This window comes from Quercus lobata, chromosome 12 (assembly GCF_001633185.2).
Source record: "Quercus lobata isolate SW786 chromosome 12, ValleyOak3.0 Primary Assembly, whole genome shotgun sequence".
Taxonomy (NCBI): domain Eukaryota; kingdom Viridiplantae; phylum Streptophyta; class Magnoliopsida; order Fagales; family Fagaceae; genus Quercus; species Quercus lobata.
In genome coordinates, this window is record NC_044915.1 from 7,788,368 (window position 1) to 7,809,940 (window position 21,573).

Consider the following 21,573-nt stretch of genomic DNA (forward strand, 5'->3'; position numbering starts at 1 on the left):
CAAACTCATTGGAGACAGATATGTCTGAACTGTGTGGCTTAACAACTCTATATTTCCACATTAATTTGTACTTTACTATTTTATGTTTTTTTTATTAATAAAAAATAGCGTTACCCTTTTCTAATAAAAATTACAGTACATTGAGTATTTCTACCACTACTTTTCAAATTTTGAACAGCCAAAATAGTGCTTCAGAAATTCAAGGTTTCAGTATTCCACTAATTCCGCCCAAATAGAAGAAGAAGAAAAAAAAGAAAAAAAGTGAAGGACAAGTTATAAACAGCTACCCATTTAATTGACCAAAACGAACGTGAGAACAGAATTGAGTCTTCTCAATCTGTGAAATTTGTTGAGCTTCGTCAAGATATTGTAAGCATGACATGAGACGTTAATTATATAGTTGTACTAGTTATAGACTCCGAGGCCCAATGTGGCTTCTGAGATGCCCTAATATGACTCTGAAATTCTTGACATTGGTCCAATCAAAACTTAAATGCTATATTAATACACGAGTAATTTTTAGGTACTTTCAAAATATGGAGAATTGTATTTTCTTTTTTTACATTTATGATGGAGTTCACTCATTAAATTTATAGTAAGTTTATCGTAAATATGAAAGAAATAAGCAATATTTCTCGAGAGTAGCTAACAAATTTTCTTAGTTCACACTGCCAAGGCAAATAGTGTTTAACCTGTTCATACCGTTTGAATTATTAATGTTGATAGAAAAAATGGTACCACTTCTTGTTGCTATTATCTAGTAAAAGCGAACCTTCTAAAGGGGAAGCAAATTCTTCAATTATACACAAAACGTTGGATTTAGACCGTTGAATTAATCTTCAATGTGAAGCAGCTGCGTTTCCTAGTGCATTGAAAAGGCAGCCACACTGATTTTGAAGACATTGTTCCTTGATGTCTCATTTGGGTCCATATATATTCAGTGGATTCCAATTCTTAGCAATGGAAAATATATTTATTCTTGTTCTCTTAAATCAACAAACAAAAATAAAGAAATAAATAAAACTTAAGAATGTTAATCCAAATTCCAAACCATTTTGTAGTCAATTACTCTATTGAAAAATAAGAGAAGAGCTTGCGTTTAGTGGTCAGTAAAACTGGATACATTAGGGTGCAGACAGGTATCTGTATCTTAACATGTCCAGTGAAACTGGCTACTAAACACAAGCCGTGTCTAAAAAATTAAACCACAAATTAAGAAGAAGAAGAAAATGTGATAAACTGGCAACTTTGAAGAAGTTATCTTTAATAAATATTAAAAAGAGTTACTTAGGGTCTGTTTGAATACCGCTTATTTTGTTAAAAACTTATTGCTGAAAACACTATAGCAAAATATTTTTTATTGCTAAAAATATTGTTCACGCATTTTTTATCACTTGACTGGTCCATAAACAGTGTCATGGGACCAGCCAAAAAAAGTTAAACGCACGCAAACGCAAAAATACCTCTACACAAACGCACACAAACACAAAAATGTCGCTACGCAAATGCACACTTAATCAGCAAATTTCACAAAGGTGAGAAGAAAACTTACGCAAAGGCATGCATTTAGTTTAGTCTGACCAAAAAAAGGTCAATTAATTAGACTTTATATATATATATATATATATATATAGGCCCTTCTTTGAATATTATACATGACCAAGGACAGATTGAGATCATAATTACATTTAATTAGTATATAAATAAATTAGCTCCAAAGTCCTAACTGTTACTGACTTTCTGATAAGCTGGAATGTGATTGTGCGATCACATGGCCATCACACACCACTTTGTCCAATGCAGCAACATGTATGTATCAAGGGTAGTTTGGAAGGTGTGTCAACTCTATGGGGACATGTCACACTCAGCTGCTGAGTGCTGACCCAAGAAAAGATTTTAAAAAAATTATTTGAAAAAAAAAAAATGGTAAAACCCACAGGTATTGAGTTTTTCAAGGAAATTGGCTGTGCTATATAAAAGCTATATCACAAAAGAGTCTGTCCAATTTTACATTTCAATCGAAGTAGAGTAGAAGCTGTTAGATTTCATGGCTGTCATGGTTCAAAGAACAAAATTTTTGAGCTGTCATGATTTCAGGACAAATAAGGTTCCTTTCATATCGGTAAAGCCCATTTATTCACTCATTTCAATTAACTAATTGTAAAATGATTCCTTTCAATCTGGACCAAGACTATACTTTGGGGGAGGCATGGTTATTTGAGTCTTTAAGATTCTTATCCTAGCTAATTAAGTTGGTGCATGAAGCCATGAATGACGCAAACTTATCTAGAAAGAAGCAAAAAGAAAGACAATTACAAGTAAATCACTCTTTCTTTCTTCGCCCTTTCACATATCTCCAAATGAGTTTAGTCGAGTTGAAAATTAGAAGTTCAAATTTATTCATTTAATTTTATTTCAAACACGAATTAAGTTTGAGTTCATCAACAGATAATATTACAAAATTGATTCATTTTGCTGTCAAACAAGCTCGAACTTGTTCATGAGTTACATGATTATTGTTTTCCTATATTAAAAAATTAAAAAGAAAATGACTAGTAATTTTTACACCTTCACTAATTTATGAATTTTTATTATGAATGAACTAAAAACAAAGTTTAACTATAAAATTCTCAATAAAATAAATATTACTATATATTTTGAAAATTTAATCGTTGAATTACATGTTCTTTACATTCTTAATACACATGTCAAATTTTGTGTCAATCGAATATTATTTACTATATGATTTATAAACTTATATTTTATACATAATTTTATACTGCAAAAACTTGCAATTTAAACAACTTATTGATGATATAGCTATTGGTCTTTAATTTTCTAGAAATTTTGCAAACATGGAGGATATAAGAAGATGTAATTTAATGGTAAATTTGTCAAAATTCACCTCTAATAAAAAAATATTTAGTAAGATCGTAGACTTTGCCCATGAACTAATTATGTTATCAATAAACAACGAATAATAATTTAATATCATATGAACCAATTACAAACTTATTCAATATAATTTCAAGTCTATGTATGAATAGTTTTAGACAATTATACATATAAAAATATAATATAATCTATATTTAAATCAAGGCTCATGTTCATGAGTTTGTTTCCAAACATGTTATTATGTTTAAGCTTGTCTCGTTTAATAATCAAGCCTAAAGTTGGGCTTGAGCGTGTCTTTTTTGCTAAACAAATGAATATAAACAAGTTTTTTCACGAGTGAGTTATTCATAAACAGTTTGGTTCATTTACAATCCTACCGACTCACTCCTCCAGGTCACACATCAAGATCATATTATAAATTTTCGTTTCTTTCTTATTATATGATTAACAAATTTGGCTCCTATGCTAGTTTGACATCTTTAAATTCGTATAAAGTGCCTTAAATGATTAAAACAAGATTTGTTGATGGCTTTGAATAGCAGAAGCTAAAGCTTCACTAAGTTGAAATGAATGTGTTGCCTAAACAAAGCTTTTAGCTTTATTGAGAATTCCACTCCCAAGTTGAACTGCATTCAAGTGGGCTCTAAATGTACCTAAAATTTGCTTTTAAATTAAATATCATCAACCCTACCATATCCCAATTTTCTAAATCTTAGACCTGTCCATATAACACCAGGATGGGACAAAAAAAATGCACGTTTAACATACCCATTATTGCTTATTGTCCACATGACCAGTCCACCATGTTAAGGTCTTGATGATTAAGCATATATTACATAAATATATATGGGAATGGGACCAAACTAAAGGGTTTGATTCGTGGAACAAATTTGCCTGCCTAAGTTTGAAAGTCAGGTAATGATAAGGACTTTGATGGGTCTCATAGGAATTACCATGGTAGCAAGCAAGCAATTGACACACAAATCAAAATAGAAATGCCGTCCATGAAAGCATTTGCTTTTGCCTAGTATCCTCCACACTTTTTCATCAATGGAAGTGGAGGACAGATATATCATCCTGTCTTCTTGCTATAATTGTCGCTATTTGATCTCAGTTTTCATGATAAGTCTACCACACTATTTATGGTGAGCAGCTTCTTTTTAAACAAGTTGGTATTTGATTTATACTTTTGCATATCTATGAATAAAGGTTGTGTCCAAATCTTTAGTTTCATCATTTTGATTGAACATGACTTTAACGTACATAGGAGTAATGCCTATTCCATGGTCTTGGCTAAGGTTAAATTTCACTTTAGTTGTTTATTGGGGTGAGGATGGCCCACCCATTTTCTATTTCTTTTTTATTCTTCTATAGAAAATTTGAACCTAAAATCTATCTCCTCCCACCTCATCCTATTAGTATTATGTGTTAAACCACCACTAGCACAAGAGTGGAATATAGAAGCCGAACCCATTATCTATTGGGCCATGGAAAAAAATGCCACTATAGGTTCCTATATAGAGAAGCCATATATTATTTTATCTCAGTCCTTTTCAAGCATAGTTATTAAAGCTTTGCATTATATCAAAGACATGAAAGGCTACGAATAAAGCATATACACAATAGAGATGGTAGTGATCACTTAGGACTAAACTTTAATCTCTACCCAAAACATTAAGCCTAGCACTTGGATGTGTCTATGTAGGCATGACGTTTTTTTTCTGTTCTTTGAAATCATTTTTGCATTGAATCATGGCTACCAAACAAAGCCTAAGCTTTAAAAACAGTACACCTGTCTTTTTAATTAATCTAACAGGCACCATTTTCAGCCGAACAACTCAAAATAAATTTAATTAGTGATAAAGCAGTGTGAAAAAAGGGGCCCTTGATATGATGCACCATGGATTGCAGTTTGACAAAAGAGAGACATTGATCTGATGCATTATTTTGGTACTCTTTATCTAAACATGCATGTTCTTCAGTACAACTCTTTGGACTTTTCTTTTCTTCAATTCTGTTAGGTGAGAAACCTTATTTTCTTTTTCCTTTGTTGTGATGCATCTCAAACAGAAATAGTAAGGAAATCGAAATTGACATTTATTTTCAGATGTTGAGGGAAATGTTAACTATAATTTTTAATAATGGTAGATGAGTATGAATATGAAATCATGATGATTCATGATAAAACAGATTCGTTCTTGTTGAAAACCAACTACCCCACCCCCACTCTCTTTTCTTAGGGTTGCTTAAGGGCCCAAAAAACCCAACCCACCCGACCAATGTGAGATGGGTTGCGGACCATTTCGACCGATGGGTTAGGTTTTTAATTAAATATCAACCCCCACTTATTTATAACATATCAAAATAGAATTTGATGTTCTTTTCAATCCAGAAAATAAATAATCTATGATTAATTATGTACTAAATTTCACAACTATATTATTTTTGATGTTCAAAATCAAAGAGTCCAATAAAATATCATCTTCCATTTTGTTGCGAAACCTAGTAAATAATATTCGTGATTGAGAATACTCGTTTCAACATTGCAATAGAAATTAGAACAATAAATATAAGTACAACCTCTCTATAACCAAATTGACAAGGTATTGATTTTCTGGTCCTTACAAGCCATTGGTAAAATAATGGTGTCGACATCGAGATCCAATGACCAACATTGAACCCAAGAGTTGGGGTTAATGTTGAATTAAGTGTGAGCTTGCAAAAGAGATGAGATGATGGTCCCTCTATCTCGGCGATGCTTGGGTGCGTTAGTTACACTACTTGTGTTTGCAATGCTTGTGCATGGGGGCGTGTGTAGAATGTATGAAGTGCCACCAACCATTGGGATTTCTTAATGGTGCGATTGATCACCTTAGTTTTTTTTTTTTTTTTTTTCAAAGGTGGTTTTCCCTAAGCTTAGTTCATATAAACCTAAACTCAATAAAGCTTATTTCAATGCCAGCTCAATGGGTGAGCCTAATAGGCAACTGCCTAAGGCCACCAATGAAAAAAAACCCCTAAATTTTTACCAATAGAGATATTCCTATACCAATAGAAGCATTAATTAAGTCCTAAATATTCACCAATAAATAAAAAGTTGTTGTTTTTTATCAAAGAAAAACTAGTTAAAGAAAAATATTTTCATTGGATGGGTCAATCATTTAATCTCTTACACATAAATGTTAACCAGAACTCATTAATCTTACACTAGTAAATAAATTTATACTCAAATTATATTTAGAAAAATCAAATATATAACTTTATTAAAATTTTCAATCATAATTTTTTAGAATTTGGTTACTTCATTCAATGAATAGTGTTTATTTTAGTTGTATAGTCATTGAATAATACGATGGGTTCGTTTTAATTTGTAATTTTTTTCTAAAAAATAGATTTTAAATATTAAAAAAAAACCAAAAGTTAAATAAATATTCTATTAATATTCAAAGTATAAGAATAGACCTCACTTGAAGTTGTCGCCTTAGACCCCACAATACCTTGAGCTGACCCTGGCTTATTTGAAACTAGAAAACATATTGGAGGGTTTGGTTATAAGTGGAAAAAGTGTTACGCAGCCTCACAATACCCAATTATAATTGGTACCTAACTTTTTATTATCTCTTAGTAACGTGTGTAATGCAATATAAACAAAATACTAGCCCAATTTTAGGGGCATATCTCCCTTAATGCATGCATCAAGAATAACACATGAGTCTTAATATCAATATTTTTTTTTTCAGAGGAAAAGGCAAAACAATTTTAGTTGGAAAATCATTATTGAAAGCTCAAGACTGACAAAGGACCAATGTCAAGAAAGACTTAAAAACTCGACAATGCCCATTGCAGTCATGTTTTAGGCGGCTCTAGCGATTATTAGGATCTCATCATTTCTTGATAAATGATGCGGTTTGTCTGTTGATATGTTTGAAATAAGGGATCACACAAAGGGAGAAATATTTCATGTTATCATTTGCTAATGCATTTTTAAAAAGGAAAACCTTAAAACCAGGCTTTTGGGCTTGAAATTTTGATTTTTTTTTTTTTAATACAAGATAGAAATTCTATCCTATCATAATATAAGTGTATATGTATGTGAAGTTCCCTCCTGGAGACTTGAACCCCGGCCTTTGCCCTCCCCACACCCTACAAGTACGTATACTTGTAGAGTGACCATTGCACCAAAGATGTGTGATGATGAAATTTTGATATTAAAAGTGGGGGAAGCCTGAATACGGATTTTATTTTTTAAAAACTTGGATAGGAAAACCTTAAAACCAAGCTTCACTTCTAACCAATTTTAATACTGTGATGCCATTTACCTACTCTAATTGTATGGTCTCTTAAATGTCTTTGGTTCAAATTTGGGCTCGTAATTATTTTTAGGTCTTGTAATCTTTAAAATAGATGAAGATTGCTTGTATGTTATTCCCAATAGATAAGGTTATGCAAGTCCATGTTATTTTAAATTGCTGGTAAATATCATTAGGTCGTAGGTTTGAGTTTGGGAATCAATTTTTCAAAATAAAACTTCGAGAATAAGCCTACCTACTAATCACATATTCCAAACCTTAGACTAAGAGTTTTGTGAAATAGATACAACATTTTTCCTGTAGCTACTTGCTACAGTAATGCTACAGTAAATAAGTTACTAGTACTTGTTTACTGTAGCATGTAGTTACATTTTTTTAGTTATGGCACCACTAATGTAGTACAATATTTTGTAGTTTGAGGAGACAAAAATAGTATTATAGCAATATGCTTCCACCAGTAATGATGCTCTTAGACATAGCTACAAGCAAACAGGACATGATGAATAGTACATGGAAGGTTTTGAAATATGGGTAAGAATAAGATCCAATCTTCCTATAGCAATTTTTTTCAAATTCATCGATTATTAATGAGCAAAACCCGTGGCACCAAATTCTGTCCTCCACTCCAACTACTGTCCTAGGCTTCTAGATGTCTAATAAATGAAGTTGTAGACAAATCTTCGAGAGATGTCAACGAACATAGCAAAAAACTGTTTTCCTCACGAAAAAGTATTAGGTATTCTTGAATTATAGTAATATGATGCCTCACGTAATTTTTTTTTTTTTTTTTAAATGACATTTAATATAAAGTGGGGCATAAATTCAAAAATTAGTTCTTGTATTAGGATTTTTTTTTAATTTATTGTTATAGAATAACACATCACCTATACGGTGAAAGTACCTACTAACCGGGTCTAAATTTGACTAGACATCCAAAATAATATCTAGCCTTAAATTACATAAAAGCTAGGTCAATTATTATGCATGATTCTGTTGTGGAAAATTTAAAAAATAATGGAACTTTAAATTAGGCATTTGCTCCATACTAATTTCGACTTACCATGTGACAAAGACAATTCGCAACTATGACTCACACTTCTAATTGAAGGTGGCATATTAAAACATGAAATCCACTGATTTGGCCCTTTGTGGGACATAAAACGCAAGTTGAGCCCATTAAGTCTTATAGCCTAGCGAGATATTCTTCAAAGCAGCAAATGCTATTACAGCTAGCATTTTTCTCTTCTTTAGATATGCAAAAAAGTGAAACTTCTCTTCTTTAGAATCATCATTTTGTTGCATACAGAACAGAATTGGTCCTCACATTTCAAGATTGTGGTAAAATAGGTAAGTTGTGAGATAGATTCTCTAGGTTTGTCCATCTCTCATTGCGTTTCCAACTTCAGCAACCAAAGACTTTCGGTAAGAATTGTTTATTACCAAAAGTGATGTGAAAGAAAGTCGACATTATAGGGGAACAACAAGAAAATGAGCAAAAGATCCTCTTGCATAAAGAGATATTTGCATACATATGGCAATGGCAATGGCAAGGACTCAATATAGTTCCCTATCATTTTAAAAGTAGTCATATTTTATTGTTTCTATTAAGCCACAAGGAGATGATAATGATATTACAATACAGTAATAATCCTAAAAAGTCTAGAAGGTCATCAAACCCCAATAATTTGGTCAATATTGGGGTAACTCAAGGATGGCTCTAGATTTTTATATTTAAAAAAAAGTATTTGGTGTGAGTAATCTAAACGGTGGAAGAAATCAACAGACCTCGTGTCATTGTTGCCCAAATAATTTTTGTCCAAATAATTTGTAGAAAAAAATTATTATAAAATGAAGAATTATATAAAATAACTTATTCCAAATGAAGATTTATGAATAAATTCTTCTATTCTGCGGCCTTCTCCTTAGACACCATTCGATAGAATATACAAGAATTGTAGTAAAATACATGCAATCTAACAATTAGATTATCAAAATACGTAATAATTTTAATTTTTTTTAAAGAAAATTATAGTATTAGGCTACAACCAATTTTGTAATTAAACTTTGTCCATACTAATATCATTATTGATGTGAATTAAGTTTTTATGGGTCTTGAACAAGAATTGAATAGCTAGAGAGTGCCCAAAAAAAATTCAACTTTCGTTCATATATTTCCAATAATTGTAAGAAAAATGTAACATGCATAATAAATATGTGTCCCATTTACGGTTGAGAGCTTGAAATGTAATGTCTCCAAGGCATTGTACAAGAGGAAAAGATCAAGGGGACCCCTAGATGTTATGATGTATAAAACCAGAGCCAGATTATGACATTACAAGATGCGTAAAATAATCAAAATGGATGGTACATGCAGTAGAGTTCTTTTTTTGTTATCACAAGCAGGCTGTCCTGTACGGCTTGCTCCTTTGCTTTGCTTTGCTTTCTTCTCTGTTAGGTGGGATTGAAGGTCTACCAGTTTCTTCTTTTTATGAACAATACCAACCAAATGGGAATAGCAAGATAAAATCATGATCAATTGGCCTGTGTTCTTATGGGGACACAGACTAGGAGAAAACTCCAAAATGCTCTATAATCATGTACAGATATACATCTACTAGCTAGTACTACTGATGAATAATAGTGATGATGATGATGCCTTAGCAGGCAAGTGAAAGGAAATTTTTAAGAGGATTGGTGTTTTTTACTATAAATTTCTCAAACGTACTTTTCTTAAAGTTTATTTATTTTAAGGAAAAACGTACAAATTTGATTTACTTGAACTTTTGACCTTCCTATCTTTTACGGTAAGGAAAAAAGAAACGATAATAATTGTAAGAACAAACTTGTAAACACATGGTGACATTTTTTTTTTTTTTTTTTTTTTTTTTTTTGTATTCTTGGCGGGTACATATTAAAATTTGCTCATAAGCTTAGTCCCACACTCCCACTTGACAATTATGTATGGCCTTTCAAATCAAAATAAGTTTGGAAACATTATTATTTCTTGCATTATAGATCTTCTCCCCCTGCAACCAACATGTCATTGATGAGAAACTTCCATTGATAAGGATAGGAGTTCTAAAATTTTTTTAATTTTAAAATTGAGACCAACTTCAATTAATCCAAGGACCACTTTTTGTTTATTGATTGGGCCTAAGCTAAGGCTCTGGACAAAGTGGTGAGAAATTTAAAACTCCTTAAAGCCGTTAAGAAAATATTGGTTTTTGGGATTTTGACATAGGCTAATTTTATTGTGTCCAATGTATCATTCTTTTGCTGGCCCATTAAATGCCCTTGTCTTTCCTCTAGTTATGGGTTCTGATTCTGCCAAATTAATAAACAAAATGGGCCAAGATTGCAAGTGAATTACCATTGTTTTGCTACCATTTAGGAGCCCAAGGTGTAGAAACGATGAAGTTGTTCATTGTTCATTATAGTATAGAGTTGTCAGGCTTGAAGGCCCAAATTTGATACATGGTGCTTTGTGAGTAACGTAGAAAAGTCTTCAAGGTTGAACCAAATTTGACCCAACTAATTTGTTGTACGTAGTTACGTATATGTTTGTCAATAAGAAAGAGCACAAGGCCCATCTGCTGGAAATGGTTATTTTTTTCTCCCTAATATAATGGGTTATTTAGCCTAAAAATGAATGAAGAGTGAAGGCCGTTCGGAGCTTGTTAACCTTACGGGCTGCACAAGTCATGTACTTTGAACAAATGGGCCGAGAGAATCCAATTAAAATATATAACTTTTAAGGTGTTAAAATTATAAGGTGTTAAAACTCTTAAATTTTTTACGTAATTTATTTTCAAAAAAAATTAAGTACTTGAGAAACTCACACTTCATATTGATCCTATGTCTAAATCGTTTAGAGTACATTTGTGTATATAAAAGCACTAATTCTAGTAAAAAAGTGGAGAACTTGGAGTTCTTAAAGCTATGGTTTTGTTTTGATGGCTATCTAGTTAGTGAGGTTATTCCTTATTTTAGAGAGAGAAAGAGAGAGAGAGAGTTTGTATTGTGTTTCAAAACTTCAAGTGTGAATTTTTTTTTTTTTTTAGAAACCAAACTTAGAAATCATTTATTTGATTGAAAGAAATATTATAATGAATCACAAGTTACAAGAGGAAGTATGTCATCAGGGATGGATTCCATCCAAACCTAAATCTCCTCACCAAGTTTTGCCTGCCTAGCTAAATAATGGGCAACTAAATCGCCTAATCTTTTGACATAAAAGAAGGAAACCAAGTAGAAACCTAAAAAGAGAATAAGAGTACCCTCTAAAATATGGCCATAAACTGGATGTTCCACCTCTTTTTCTTGTAAAGCCTTGATGATCAACTCTGCATCGCCTTCAAAAATAGCTTCAATAATACTGATTGATATTTGACCCTTATTTTATTATTTATTTTTTTTTTTTGTAATTTATGTATGAGTGTACTATTTTTTAAAATTTACCGTGATTTTTGTATATATGCATTTTGAAGCATTTTAAGATGGATACCAACGAGTTCTATTATCTTAACAATAGTACAAATAACACACACGCTAGCAAAATTAAACCGGTGATCTCATCCAATTATCCTACATATTCCATTATTCGTTTGCAACTAAATTTGAGTTGATTGTTTAGTTTTAGTCAAGACTAGCCTGCTTTCTGTATTGTTTTTAAAAAGGTAAAAATAAAAATAAAAGACTAGCACGCCATTAAAGTTTCCATTGTTGTCTATACAAGGTTGTCAAAATCGGGATCCTACGTAGGATCGTTGGAGGTAGGTAAAATCGTGGATCGTAGGATCGAATCGTAAATCGTAAGATCATACCTATTTTCAGATTTTAAGCAAAAATCCTATTGATAATAACTTTGTATGTTATATAATCACTTAAAATATGAATTCATCCATTAAAAAACAAAAATTGCATCATAAAATGTAATTTACACGCACTACATTGTTCTTATGTTATTCTAACGAAACAAAATATATTTAACTTTTGACATAATATATCTAAAAAGTTCAATACATGTTTAATTAGCAATTAAGTACCAAAATATTATCTACACATATGGAAAATGTTTTCCAAATTCTAAGTTCCAAATCCAAAATAAGTTAGGCTAGTTAGCATATAAAAACTAGCTAACTACAAATTTACAATATGTAATTCAAAAAGAGAATTCTCAATCTAAGGTAAACTAGCTAATTACAAATATAAAATCCAAAAGAGAATTCTCATTCTAAAGTTCTTCTAATCTAGTCACTATCATTGTCATATCTCATTTCATCATCTATATCCTTCCTAGTATCAACATCCATGGCGTAATCATCGAAATCCCTAACTCTCTCAAATCCAGGTGGGGGCCGATCACTATCATCATCATCAGAACCATCATCATTCTCAGGAAATTCATCACTAACATCATGAACTAGCACACTTTTTCCTTTGGCAGCAACTCTTGAAACCTCATCATCACCTAACATTGATAACCAAAATATACAAATTTTTTTGATAAGTAAAGTATACAAATGTAAATTAGTGATTAGTGGTCACACATTCAAACTATACATTGATAACTTGTATAAATATTAGCTATAAAGGAAGGCTTTAAAGTTATAAATTAATACCTTCATTGTCTTCATTAAAATCCGCACTATCATCTTCTGAATCTACAGAATTTGCTGCTAACCACTCATCATCAGAAGACAAATTCTCCAAACCAATTTCTTCTTTTGTACTCAATGGTTAGCTCTTTTTTGTTTTATCTTCAAGTTGTACATAACAAAGACCAAGTCATTCATTTTTTTCTGGTGTAAGCGATTTCTCCTTTTTGAATGTACCTATAGTTGTAATAATTTTAATTGAGAATTCTCAAACACAAGGGAGGGGGGAAGAAACAAACTTTTACTAAGAAAGAAAATAGAAAACCATCTTGTCATAATATACCAAAGTCAATTGGTCTTACCATTTCAAACGCACTCCAATTTCTTTCACAACCAGATGAGCTACATGTTAAGCTCAATATTCTTATAGCAAATTTTTTCAATTCAGGACAATCATCTCCATATGAGTCCCACCATTCAGCTGATACATATATGAATTATAATATCTTAGTCTTAAGAATAAAATTTACAACTAATAAAGATGAATTTGAATGTAAAACAAAAAACAAAAAACAAAATTGTTACCTGGCTGTTTGGTATCTCTGGCTAGTATGGCAGCTTCAATACCAAAGAGCCCCTTTGCTTGTTTGAATTTTTCAAGTTGCATATCTATCTTTTTCCTATCACTAACTTCTGGAACCATTCGTTGAAGACACGTATATAGTCCTAATTTAATATCTGAACCCGGATCAAAAGAAGGATCATAATGAATAGAAGGGTTCAAATAGTATCCCGCAGCATGCAAAGGCCTATGAAGTTGCACTTCCCATCGATCATCAATAATATCCCATATCTCTTTGTAACTACAATTTAAAACAGTGGATATTATATTTAAAAAAAAGAATATATATTTAATAAGCTAATGAATTAAAAACAATGGTAAATTTAAGGAAGATATAAATAAAATGGTTACCTCTTTTGAACATTATTGAAATTTTTCTGTATTTCTTCTTTTGCTTTTTCCATTTCTTGATAAATGAATCCCATTGGAGGTGTATCAGAATCAACCAGGCGAAGCACCTTTAAAAGGGGTATTGCGGCCTTCAAGCATTTGACAACAAGTTGCCAAAAGCCATTGTTATCCATAACTATGGCATGAATTCTTTTCCCTTCTTTTGTTTTTGCAAATTTACTACACCTCCATTGTTCAGAAGAAAACATTGCCATCAATTCTCCTTTGAACTCATTAAGGCATGACAATGTCAAATATGATGTTGCAAATCTAGTGGCAGCAGGTCTAATCAATTCCCTCCCTTTAGTGAAATCCCTCAACCAATTTAAAAGCATAGCTCTAGAATATATGAACGTTGTAATCTTCTTCCCCTTTGCAATTGTGTACTTATGGTCCTTAATCTTTTTTTCAAAATTCTCAAGTATCAAATCCAAGCAATGGGCAGCACATGGAGTCCAAAACAGGCACTTTCTCTTCTGCATCAACATCTCTCCAGCTAGTTTGTAGTTAGCAGCATTGTCAGTCACCAATTGCACAACATTCTCCTCTCCAACCCTATCGACAACTTCATCTAACATTTGACAAACTTTTTCAGCTGTTTTAGATATGTTAGATGTGTCTATAGAGTATAGGAAAATGGTTCCTTTGGGACTATTCACCAAAAAATTACAAATGGATCTCCTTTTCTTATCAGACCAGCCATCAGACATAATTGAACAACCTGTTTTTTTTCCATTCAACCTTATATTCTTCAAGCATTTGTTGTGTAAAATCTACCTCTTTCTTCAAGCATGTCTCCCTAATCTCATGATAGGAAGGAGGCTTGAGGCCAATCCCAAATCTTGAAATCATATCAATCATTTGCAGAAACTCCGGATTTTTGACACAATTAAAAGGGATGGCACTAGTGTAGAAGAATCTAGCAATTTGTTGGATCACTAGATCACGTTCTCCTTTTTTAAACACACGATTCATTGTTACTTGCTTATTTTTTGTAACAAACTTATCCATGGAGCCTATGTGTTTGCCCCTCCCTTTTGATGAATGTAGTTGTTGTACTTCAACTAATTCATCATCATTGCCATCATCCTCTTCTTCTATAGTATACCACCTTTTCTTTTTTATAGATGCTTCAGATTGGGCATACAAAAGAGTCGCAAATTTTTCCCTCACCTTTTCTGGCACACTAGGACAAGCTGAAACATTTTTCCTAGTCCCAGCTAAATGATGCTTCAACCTATATATACCCCCACTATGAATTTCTTTGCAATAATTACATTGAACTTGCCTTGAACCTACTTCAACACCATGTTCCCATCCCAGGTCAGACCTATTTCCTGGTGCATTTTTTCGCTTAATTTTCTTTCTAGCCAAATTAGACATTGTATATTTGTACTAGAGCTGCAAAAAAAGACACCAAGATACAGAGCATGCTCAAAAAAATCACACAGAAAATTCATCAAACAGGTTATGTGCAATTCTAAACTACTAATTGTGTTTACTAATATTTCTCAAAGAATCAAATACTAAAGACCCTGTTTCTTAATTTTTCAAATTTTACTTAATTTAGTTAACAAAATAGAAAAATAAAAACATAAACACAACACAACACAACAATCTGGAATCAAGCTATCAAAGTGCAAATAAATGATAAACTACTAACTTAATAAGTAGTAACTACCAAAAAAGATTACCAGAAAGCTTAAAGGGCAGCAATGGCTCACGGCAACATCATTGACAGGGTTGAGAGGTGCTGGGTTTTTGACAGAGGATTGACTCGATTGAGGAGGTGCGGGACTGAGGTGTTGGTTTCTAAATGTTTCTAAATACTTAAGAAGGATTGAAAGAAGCAATAGCTCACCATTGAGAGGGCTGAGTGCTGGGTTTTTGACAGGGGACTGTGGAGGTGCGCGGGACAGAGCTGCTGCGTTCTGGAGCTTTTGACAGAGAATTGAGCAGATGCGACCGTGCGGGACTGAGGTGCTGGTTTTTGAAAGTTTCTAAATACTTAAGAAAGATTGAGAGCAGCAATAGTTCACCATTGAGAGGGCTGAGTGCTGGGTTTTTAACAAGGGAGTCGGACTGTGGAGGCGCGTGGGAGGGAGCAGGTGCGTGTGTTGTGTGTTTGAGTCTGTTGACTGCTGAAGCTTTTTAGTGTTTCTAAAATATTTAGGTTTTGTTTGAAAACTTAACTTAAGTAGTATAGGTTTTTTTGGGATTTTATTTTGAGAGAGGGGTAATTTAGGACTTTAATTCATTGGGCTTGTGGGTATTGGACCATTAGGTAGGCCGGGCATTATTTTACTGGACTAACCCAAATGACCCAAATGAATCCCACTTAAAAAAAAAAAAAAAAAAAATCCAAAAAAGCCTAATGGTAGGATCGGTAGGATCCCATACGATCCTACGATCCTATACGATCCTACACGATCCTACAAACGATCCTAACATTTTTGCGATCCTACTACGATTTTAATCTTTTTGGTGAGGTGGGATCGTAAAATCGTGCGATTTTACGATCCGGATCGCGATTTTGACAACCTTGTGTCTATATAATGTTAAATTCATACCATAGTCAAATTGAGCATTGAACTTCTTTAGTATGATGGTTTATTAGCTCAACCATTGGATTAATAATTGATTTGTTTTTATAAAGATATGAAAAAAAATTAAAGAATTACATTAAATAAACTAATATATATAATTCAATCTTAACATAAATATGTAAGCATACCAAAGAGTGAAATTTAATGGAATATTTTTGTTCAAAAACTTTAATCAAATATAGAAATTTATTTTATTTTATGAATTATGACTAAAAATAGGTTACTGAAATTGATTTTTTGACTATTTGCTTCAAGTTTAAAAGCAAAACTGCAAAAGACTTTAAATCTCGTAAATATTTGCTTCAAGTTTAAAGCGTAGTGTAACGTTCATAATATTTTTACAATACTTTCACAAAAAATCATAGGTGGTAAGTTTTATTGGTTCAAATTTAAATCTACCATTGAAATTGCTTTTTTGCCCATCAATAACAACTAGTAATAACCTATCACTTATGATTTTATTGTGAAAATGTTATGGACATTGCATTTCTCAAGTTTAAAAGCAAAAAACTTTGTAAAATTTAGGACTCTCTCTCTAAATAGAAACTGAGCTTTATTGATTATGAATGAATAATGTACATTTACTTCTAATCCTACCTTTATATACAAGCTAATGCTAAAACAAAAAAATAACCGATTCCCTATTTCCAAGGAAGTTTGTTACAATTAAGAATCTACCTAAAACTTACACGTGTACACTAATCAAATCATAGAACTAATCATCTGATCATAATGTGGAATTGATTCCGTCAAGTCTTCTACAACTTCATGAATCCATCTTGTTGTAACTTCCCTTTGAGTCTTCTCATGATGATGCAACGTAGGCTATGCTACACTGGATTGCAGCTGTCCTCGATGCTAAGGTGCCTTCTCTGTTGCACCTGATTGTACCCTACCCTAATAATGAGGTGCACTCTATGCTGCACCTAATAGTAGCCTGTCTTGATGACTAGTGTCTGCCATGCTCCTAGCACTTAGTTGTTCTTAAGGTGGGCATGTACTTTTAACACTTCCCATCAAGAGCAAAGCTCTTGTTTGTGCTTCCTTGCTCTCCTCAGTTTCTTTTGTGGAATCTAGAAACTGAATGTGATGACTAAAAATATTAATAACCCCTAACTTAGCAAGTAATCTTAGAAAATTCTCAACACCAAGTGTCTTAGTTAAAATGTCTGCCAATTGAGTTCTTGATGAAACATAAAAGGTCTTAATTGTTCCATCCAAAATTTTATTCCTCACTATGTGACAATAAGCTTTAATGTGTTTTGATCTTTCATGGAACATTGGATTAGCTAATATATGCAGTGCTGCTTGGTTATCACAGTAAAGCAACACTGGTTTTTGATGTGGAACATGTAAATCTCTTAACAAATACAATAACCAAGTCACCTCACATGTGGTTGTGGCCATAGATTTGTATTCTGCTTCTGCAGAAGATCTTGAAACTATATCTTGTTTCTTTGATCTCCAAGAAATCAAAGCATCACCAAGGAACACACAATATCCTATCAAGGATTTTCTGGTATCTGGGCAGCCTGCCCAATCTGCATCACAGAATGCCTTAAGCTGCAAATCTGGATCTACTGGAAAGAACACTCCTTGACCAGGTGTGCCTTTTATTTATTGGAGAATTCTGGTTATAGCCTTCATGCATGGAACTCTAGGTTGAGCCAAGAATTGACTAAGCCTATGCACTACATAGGTTATGTCTGGTTTGCTTAATGTCAAGTACATTAGCTTCCCAATCAACCTTCTATACTGTCCTACATCTTTGAGCACCTCTCCATCACACTTAGACAACTTTAGTTGCTGCTCCATTGATGTTTTGGCAGGTTTACAACCAAGCATATCTGCTACCTTAAGCACATCATGTGCATACTTCCTTTGATTGATGCTAATTCCTTTAGCACCTTTAGCAATCTCAAGCCCTAGAAAATACTTGAGTGTGCCAAGATCTTTGATACCAAATTTCTAGTCTAACACTTGTTTCAGATTGGCCACACAAGCTAAATCATTACTTGTGATGATCATGTCATCAACATAGATCAGCAAAGCAGTAAAATTAGAACCACTAGAATGAACAAAGAGTAAGTGGTCTGCCTGTGATTGTTTGAAACCAAGTACTGAAATGGTGGCAAAGTGCTTGGCATTCCACTGCCTAGAAGCTTGCTTCAAACCATAAAGTGATTTGACCAATTTGAAAATCATAAGAGCTGAAGAAGTGGACTCCCCCTTACTGTGATAACCAGGTGGTAAATCCATGTATACTTCTTCTTCAAGATCACCATGAAGGAATACATTATTGATGTCAAGCTAATGTAAGGGCCATCTCTGAGCTGAAGCAAGAGCAATAAGAAACTTTACAAATACAATCGTGGTTACAGGGGAGAAAATCTCCAAAAAATCAAGACCCTCTCTCTAAGTGTATTCCTTAGCTACCAACCTAGCCTTATACATTTCCACACCACCATCAAGGTTAAGCTTCACCCTATAGACCCATTTACAACCAATTGGCCTCTTACTAGGAGGTAATGGTGTAAGAACCCAAGTTTTAGTTGTTTCCAAGTGTTAGGGCAAAATGAATTGACCCCTTGCAATTAATTAATTAATTAATTAGAACAAATTTTATGCAATGGTGTGGTAGCACAAACAAATAACCAACTAAACTAAATGTAGCGAAAATTAAATTTGACACTGTGATTTGTTTACGAATGGGGAAAACTACAAAGGCAAAAACTCCACCAGGTAATTTTAAGGTCACCACTCTCAAGAATCCACTCTTATCAATCACAAGCAATTACAAGTATAAGGAACCTTACCAAACCCTTTGGCCTATCCCAAAATACCAACCTACAGTTGAACCCTTACCCCAATACCCAATTGGACTTGTATTGTAGCGGCAATCTTTTTATTCAATGCACAAATCACAATACGTAACTAACCAATGATGCATGGATCCCAGTACGTGACTAACTCCTTTCCACGAATCCCAGTACGTGACTAACTCCACAGCAACCTTTTGATTGATGTAGTTGATTTGCAACAGCTTCACATAAAGACACCAATAAGATCTTCAATGATGGTGTGAGAGACTTTACTTGGTTACAAAATCCAAAGGCGTACAAGAAACGCAGCAAGAGCTCTTTCTTCTGTAGGAAGAGGCTAGGGTTTCAAAAAGAAAACCTTATAAAGCTCTCTAGGGTTAGGTTTTTCTTTTTCCACTACCTCTTTTAAATAAGAGCTTAAAGGGCTCTCCTATTCCAAATAGATTTACACAAACCTTGGGCTTTCCTAGTCCAATAAAGATTATACAAACCCATAAACAAATAGCATTTGTAGAATAAAACGTTTCTAACTATATTTTGAATCCTGTAGTCTCGATAGATTCGGTATATATCGAGCTTCTGTCGAGCTTCCACTTTAAATCTCGATAGAAGTCCTTTATGTCGAGATTGTTGTCGAGCTTTAATGAACAACTTTTTCTTCACTTGTTTCTTGGTCAGATCTTTGTGGCTTTAACATTTGACTTGAACACTTGTTTCTTGAAGTACTAAACATAAAATATGTCAAAGGATTAGCCAATTATATAAAATATGTCCCTAACACCAAGGCATGAATTTCTTTATCTATGGCTTCCCTTCACAAGAGATCTTGGACAACCTGAGAAAAATACTGAAGGGTTGAATGGCCTTGGTTGACAGTCATTAGATAGGATTAGTATTGAGGATCCAAATGGGAATAGGTGAGACAAGCTGATAAATCATAGGGTGACCTTGGAGGATGACTACCAACAGAAGCACGTGATAATGCAAAGGCTGAATTGCAAGCATAATCTTGCAAGTACATTGGTGGTTTATGAACACTAGTAGACTTTTTGAGTGGTTGATCTTCAATTGCAGGGTTAGTGACAATAAAAAGTACAGAATCCAACAAAACAGAAATGGAATCAGATGGCAAAGGATCAGGCAAAGTATTATGATTTGAACATATAAGAGTGGATGATAATGATGAAGAAGAAGGAATAGATTCAAAACAAGTCTCATAATGGCTAGTGTGCATATCTAGAATGCTAATAGGAGTAACAAATGGACCTAAACACCCTTCAGAAGTGGTATCACCCTCAGAAATAAAAGAATCTGCAGAATTAGCATCAGCATTGCCAAAAGGAAAAATAGTTTCATGAAAAACTACATCTCTAGAGATGAAAATATTTATGGTAGTTAAATCCAGCACTTTGTATGTAATGTCCCAATCAAAGTGAAAAAAAAAAAAAATTAAAAGGAAAAGGGTCAGATTTTTTTTAGTGTCACATGTGCCTACCCCACCCATTCCCAACCACACATCTTGCAAAATATCTCCCTCTCTCCCTCTTTGGCCAGCCATCCCTCTTGTTCCTATTTTGTTTTCTTTCTTTTCTTTTTACACAACACTCCTCTCTCATAACTCCCTTACTCTCCAACCGGTACCACTCCTCACCTCTTCCACCACCATCTTTCCGGCAAGATCACCAGAAAACTCCATAGGAAAACAGTAAGGCTCACTCACCTCTACTATTTGAAGTAAAAATTTCTAATCTTTTTGTGGGTTTATATGCTTTTGCTTGAGGTTATGTTTATCTAAGCTCTAATAATAATACCCATGCGATTTATGAGCATTAGAAGTGATATTTATGTGCTTTTATGTATGGGTTTTGGTCTTGGTGGATGTATTTGATGAGTGGGTTTATGATTTTTGCAATGGTGGTTAGTTAAGTGGTGGAGATTTGAGAGTTTTGGCTTTCTAATGTGAAATAGTTGATGAATCTAGTTTTTATTGTATATTTGAAGCTAGTGGAGGATTTACATTTGGGGTTTGTAATGGTGGGTATTGTTATATATGTTGCTGTTTTATGGGTCTCTTGAAAATGACATGTAAATTAAGGAAGAAATTCATAAAGTGTTGGGATCTCTTATGGTAAAGGTGAAGTTTGGAATGACATTGTAATGAAATTGGAGTCTATGCCTTGTAATGAAATTGTTAAGAAACTTTGGAAGTGGAATACATTATTTGTGAAGTTAAATGCTAGGCTTGCCTAATTAATTTCTTAGTTAGTAATTTCTAATATGTAGCTAGATACAATTTCAAGCTTTATGCTTATTGTGATAGGTTTGCTTGGT

The 21,573-nt window shown here is 33.2% G+C and overlaps 1 protein-coding gene across 1 annotated transcript; it reads right to left on the reverse strand.

Annotated features, from left to right (window-relative positions):
- Positions 1 to 12,937: 12,937 nt before the first annotated feature.
- On the reverse strand, positions 12,938 to 14,392 carry LOC115970170. The gene is made up of 4 exons (XM_031089833.1): positions 13,776 to 14,392; positions 13,388 to 13,665; positions 13,165 to 13,283; positions 12,938 to 13,039 (listed from the first exon to the last, which is right to left on the reverse strand). The coding sequence occupies exons 1-4, from the start codon at positions 14,390 to 14,392 to the stop codon at positions 12,938 to 12,940; spliced, it is 1,116 nt and encodes a 371-aa protein (XP_030945693.1).
- Positions 14,393 to 21,573: the final 7,181 nt, after the last annotated feature.

What these genes read in the sequence shown, in the direction of transcription:
- LOC115970170 (XM_031089833.1), bottom strand. Translation starts at nt 14,392, where the DNA reads ATGTTAGATGAAGTTGTCGATAGGGTTGGAGAGGAGAATGTTGTGCAA. An exon ending in CAGAGATACCAAACAGCCAG is followed by an intron (nt 13,284 to 13,387) that starts GTAACAATTTTG and finishes TATATGTATCAG; the next exon opens with CTGAATGGTGGGACTCATAT. An exon ending in ATTGGAGTGCGTTTGAAATG is followed by an intron (nt 13,040 to 13,164) that starts GTAAGACCAATT and finishes TTACAACTATAG; the next exon opens with GTACATTCAAAAAGGAGAAA.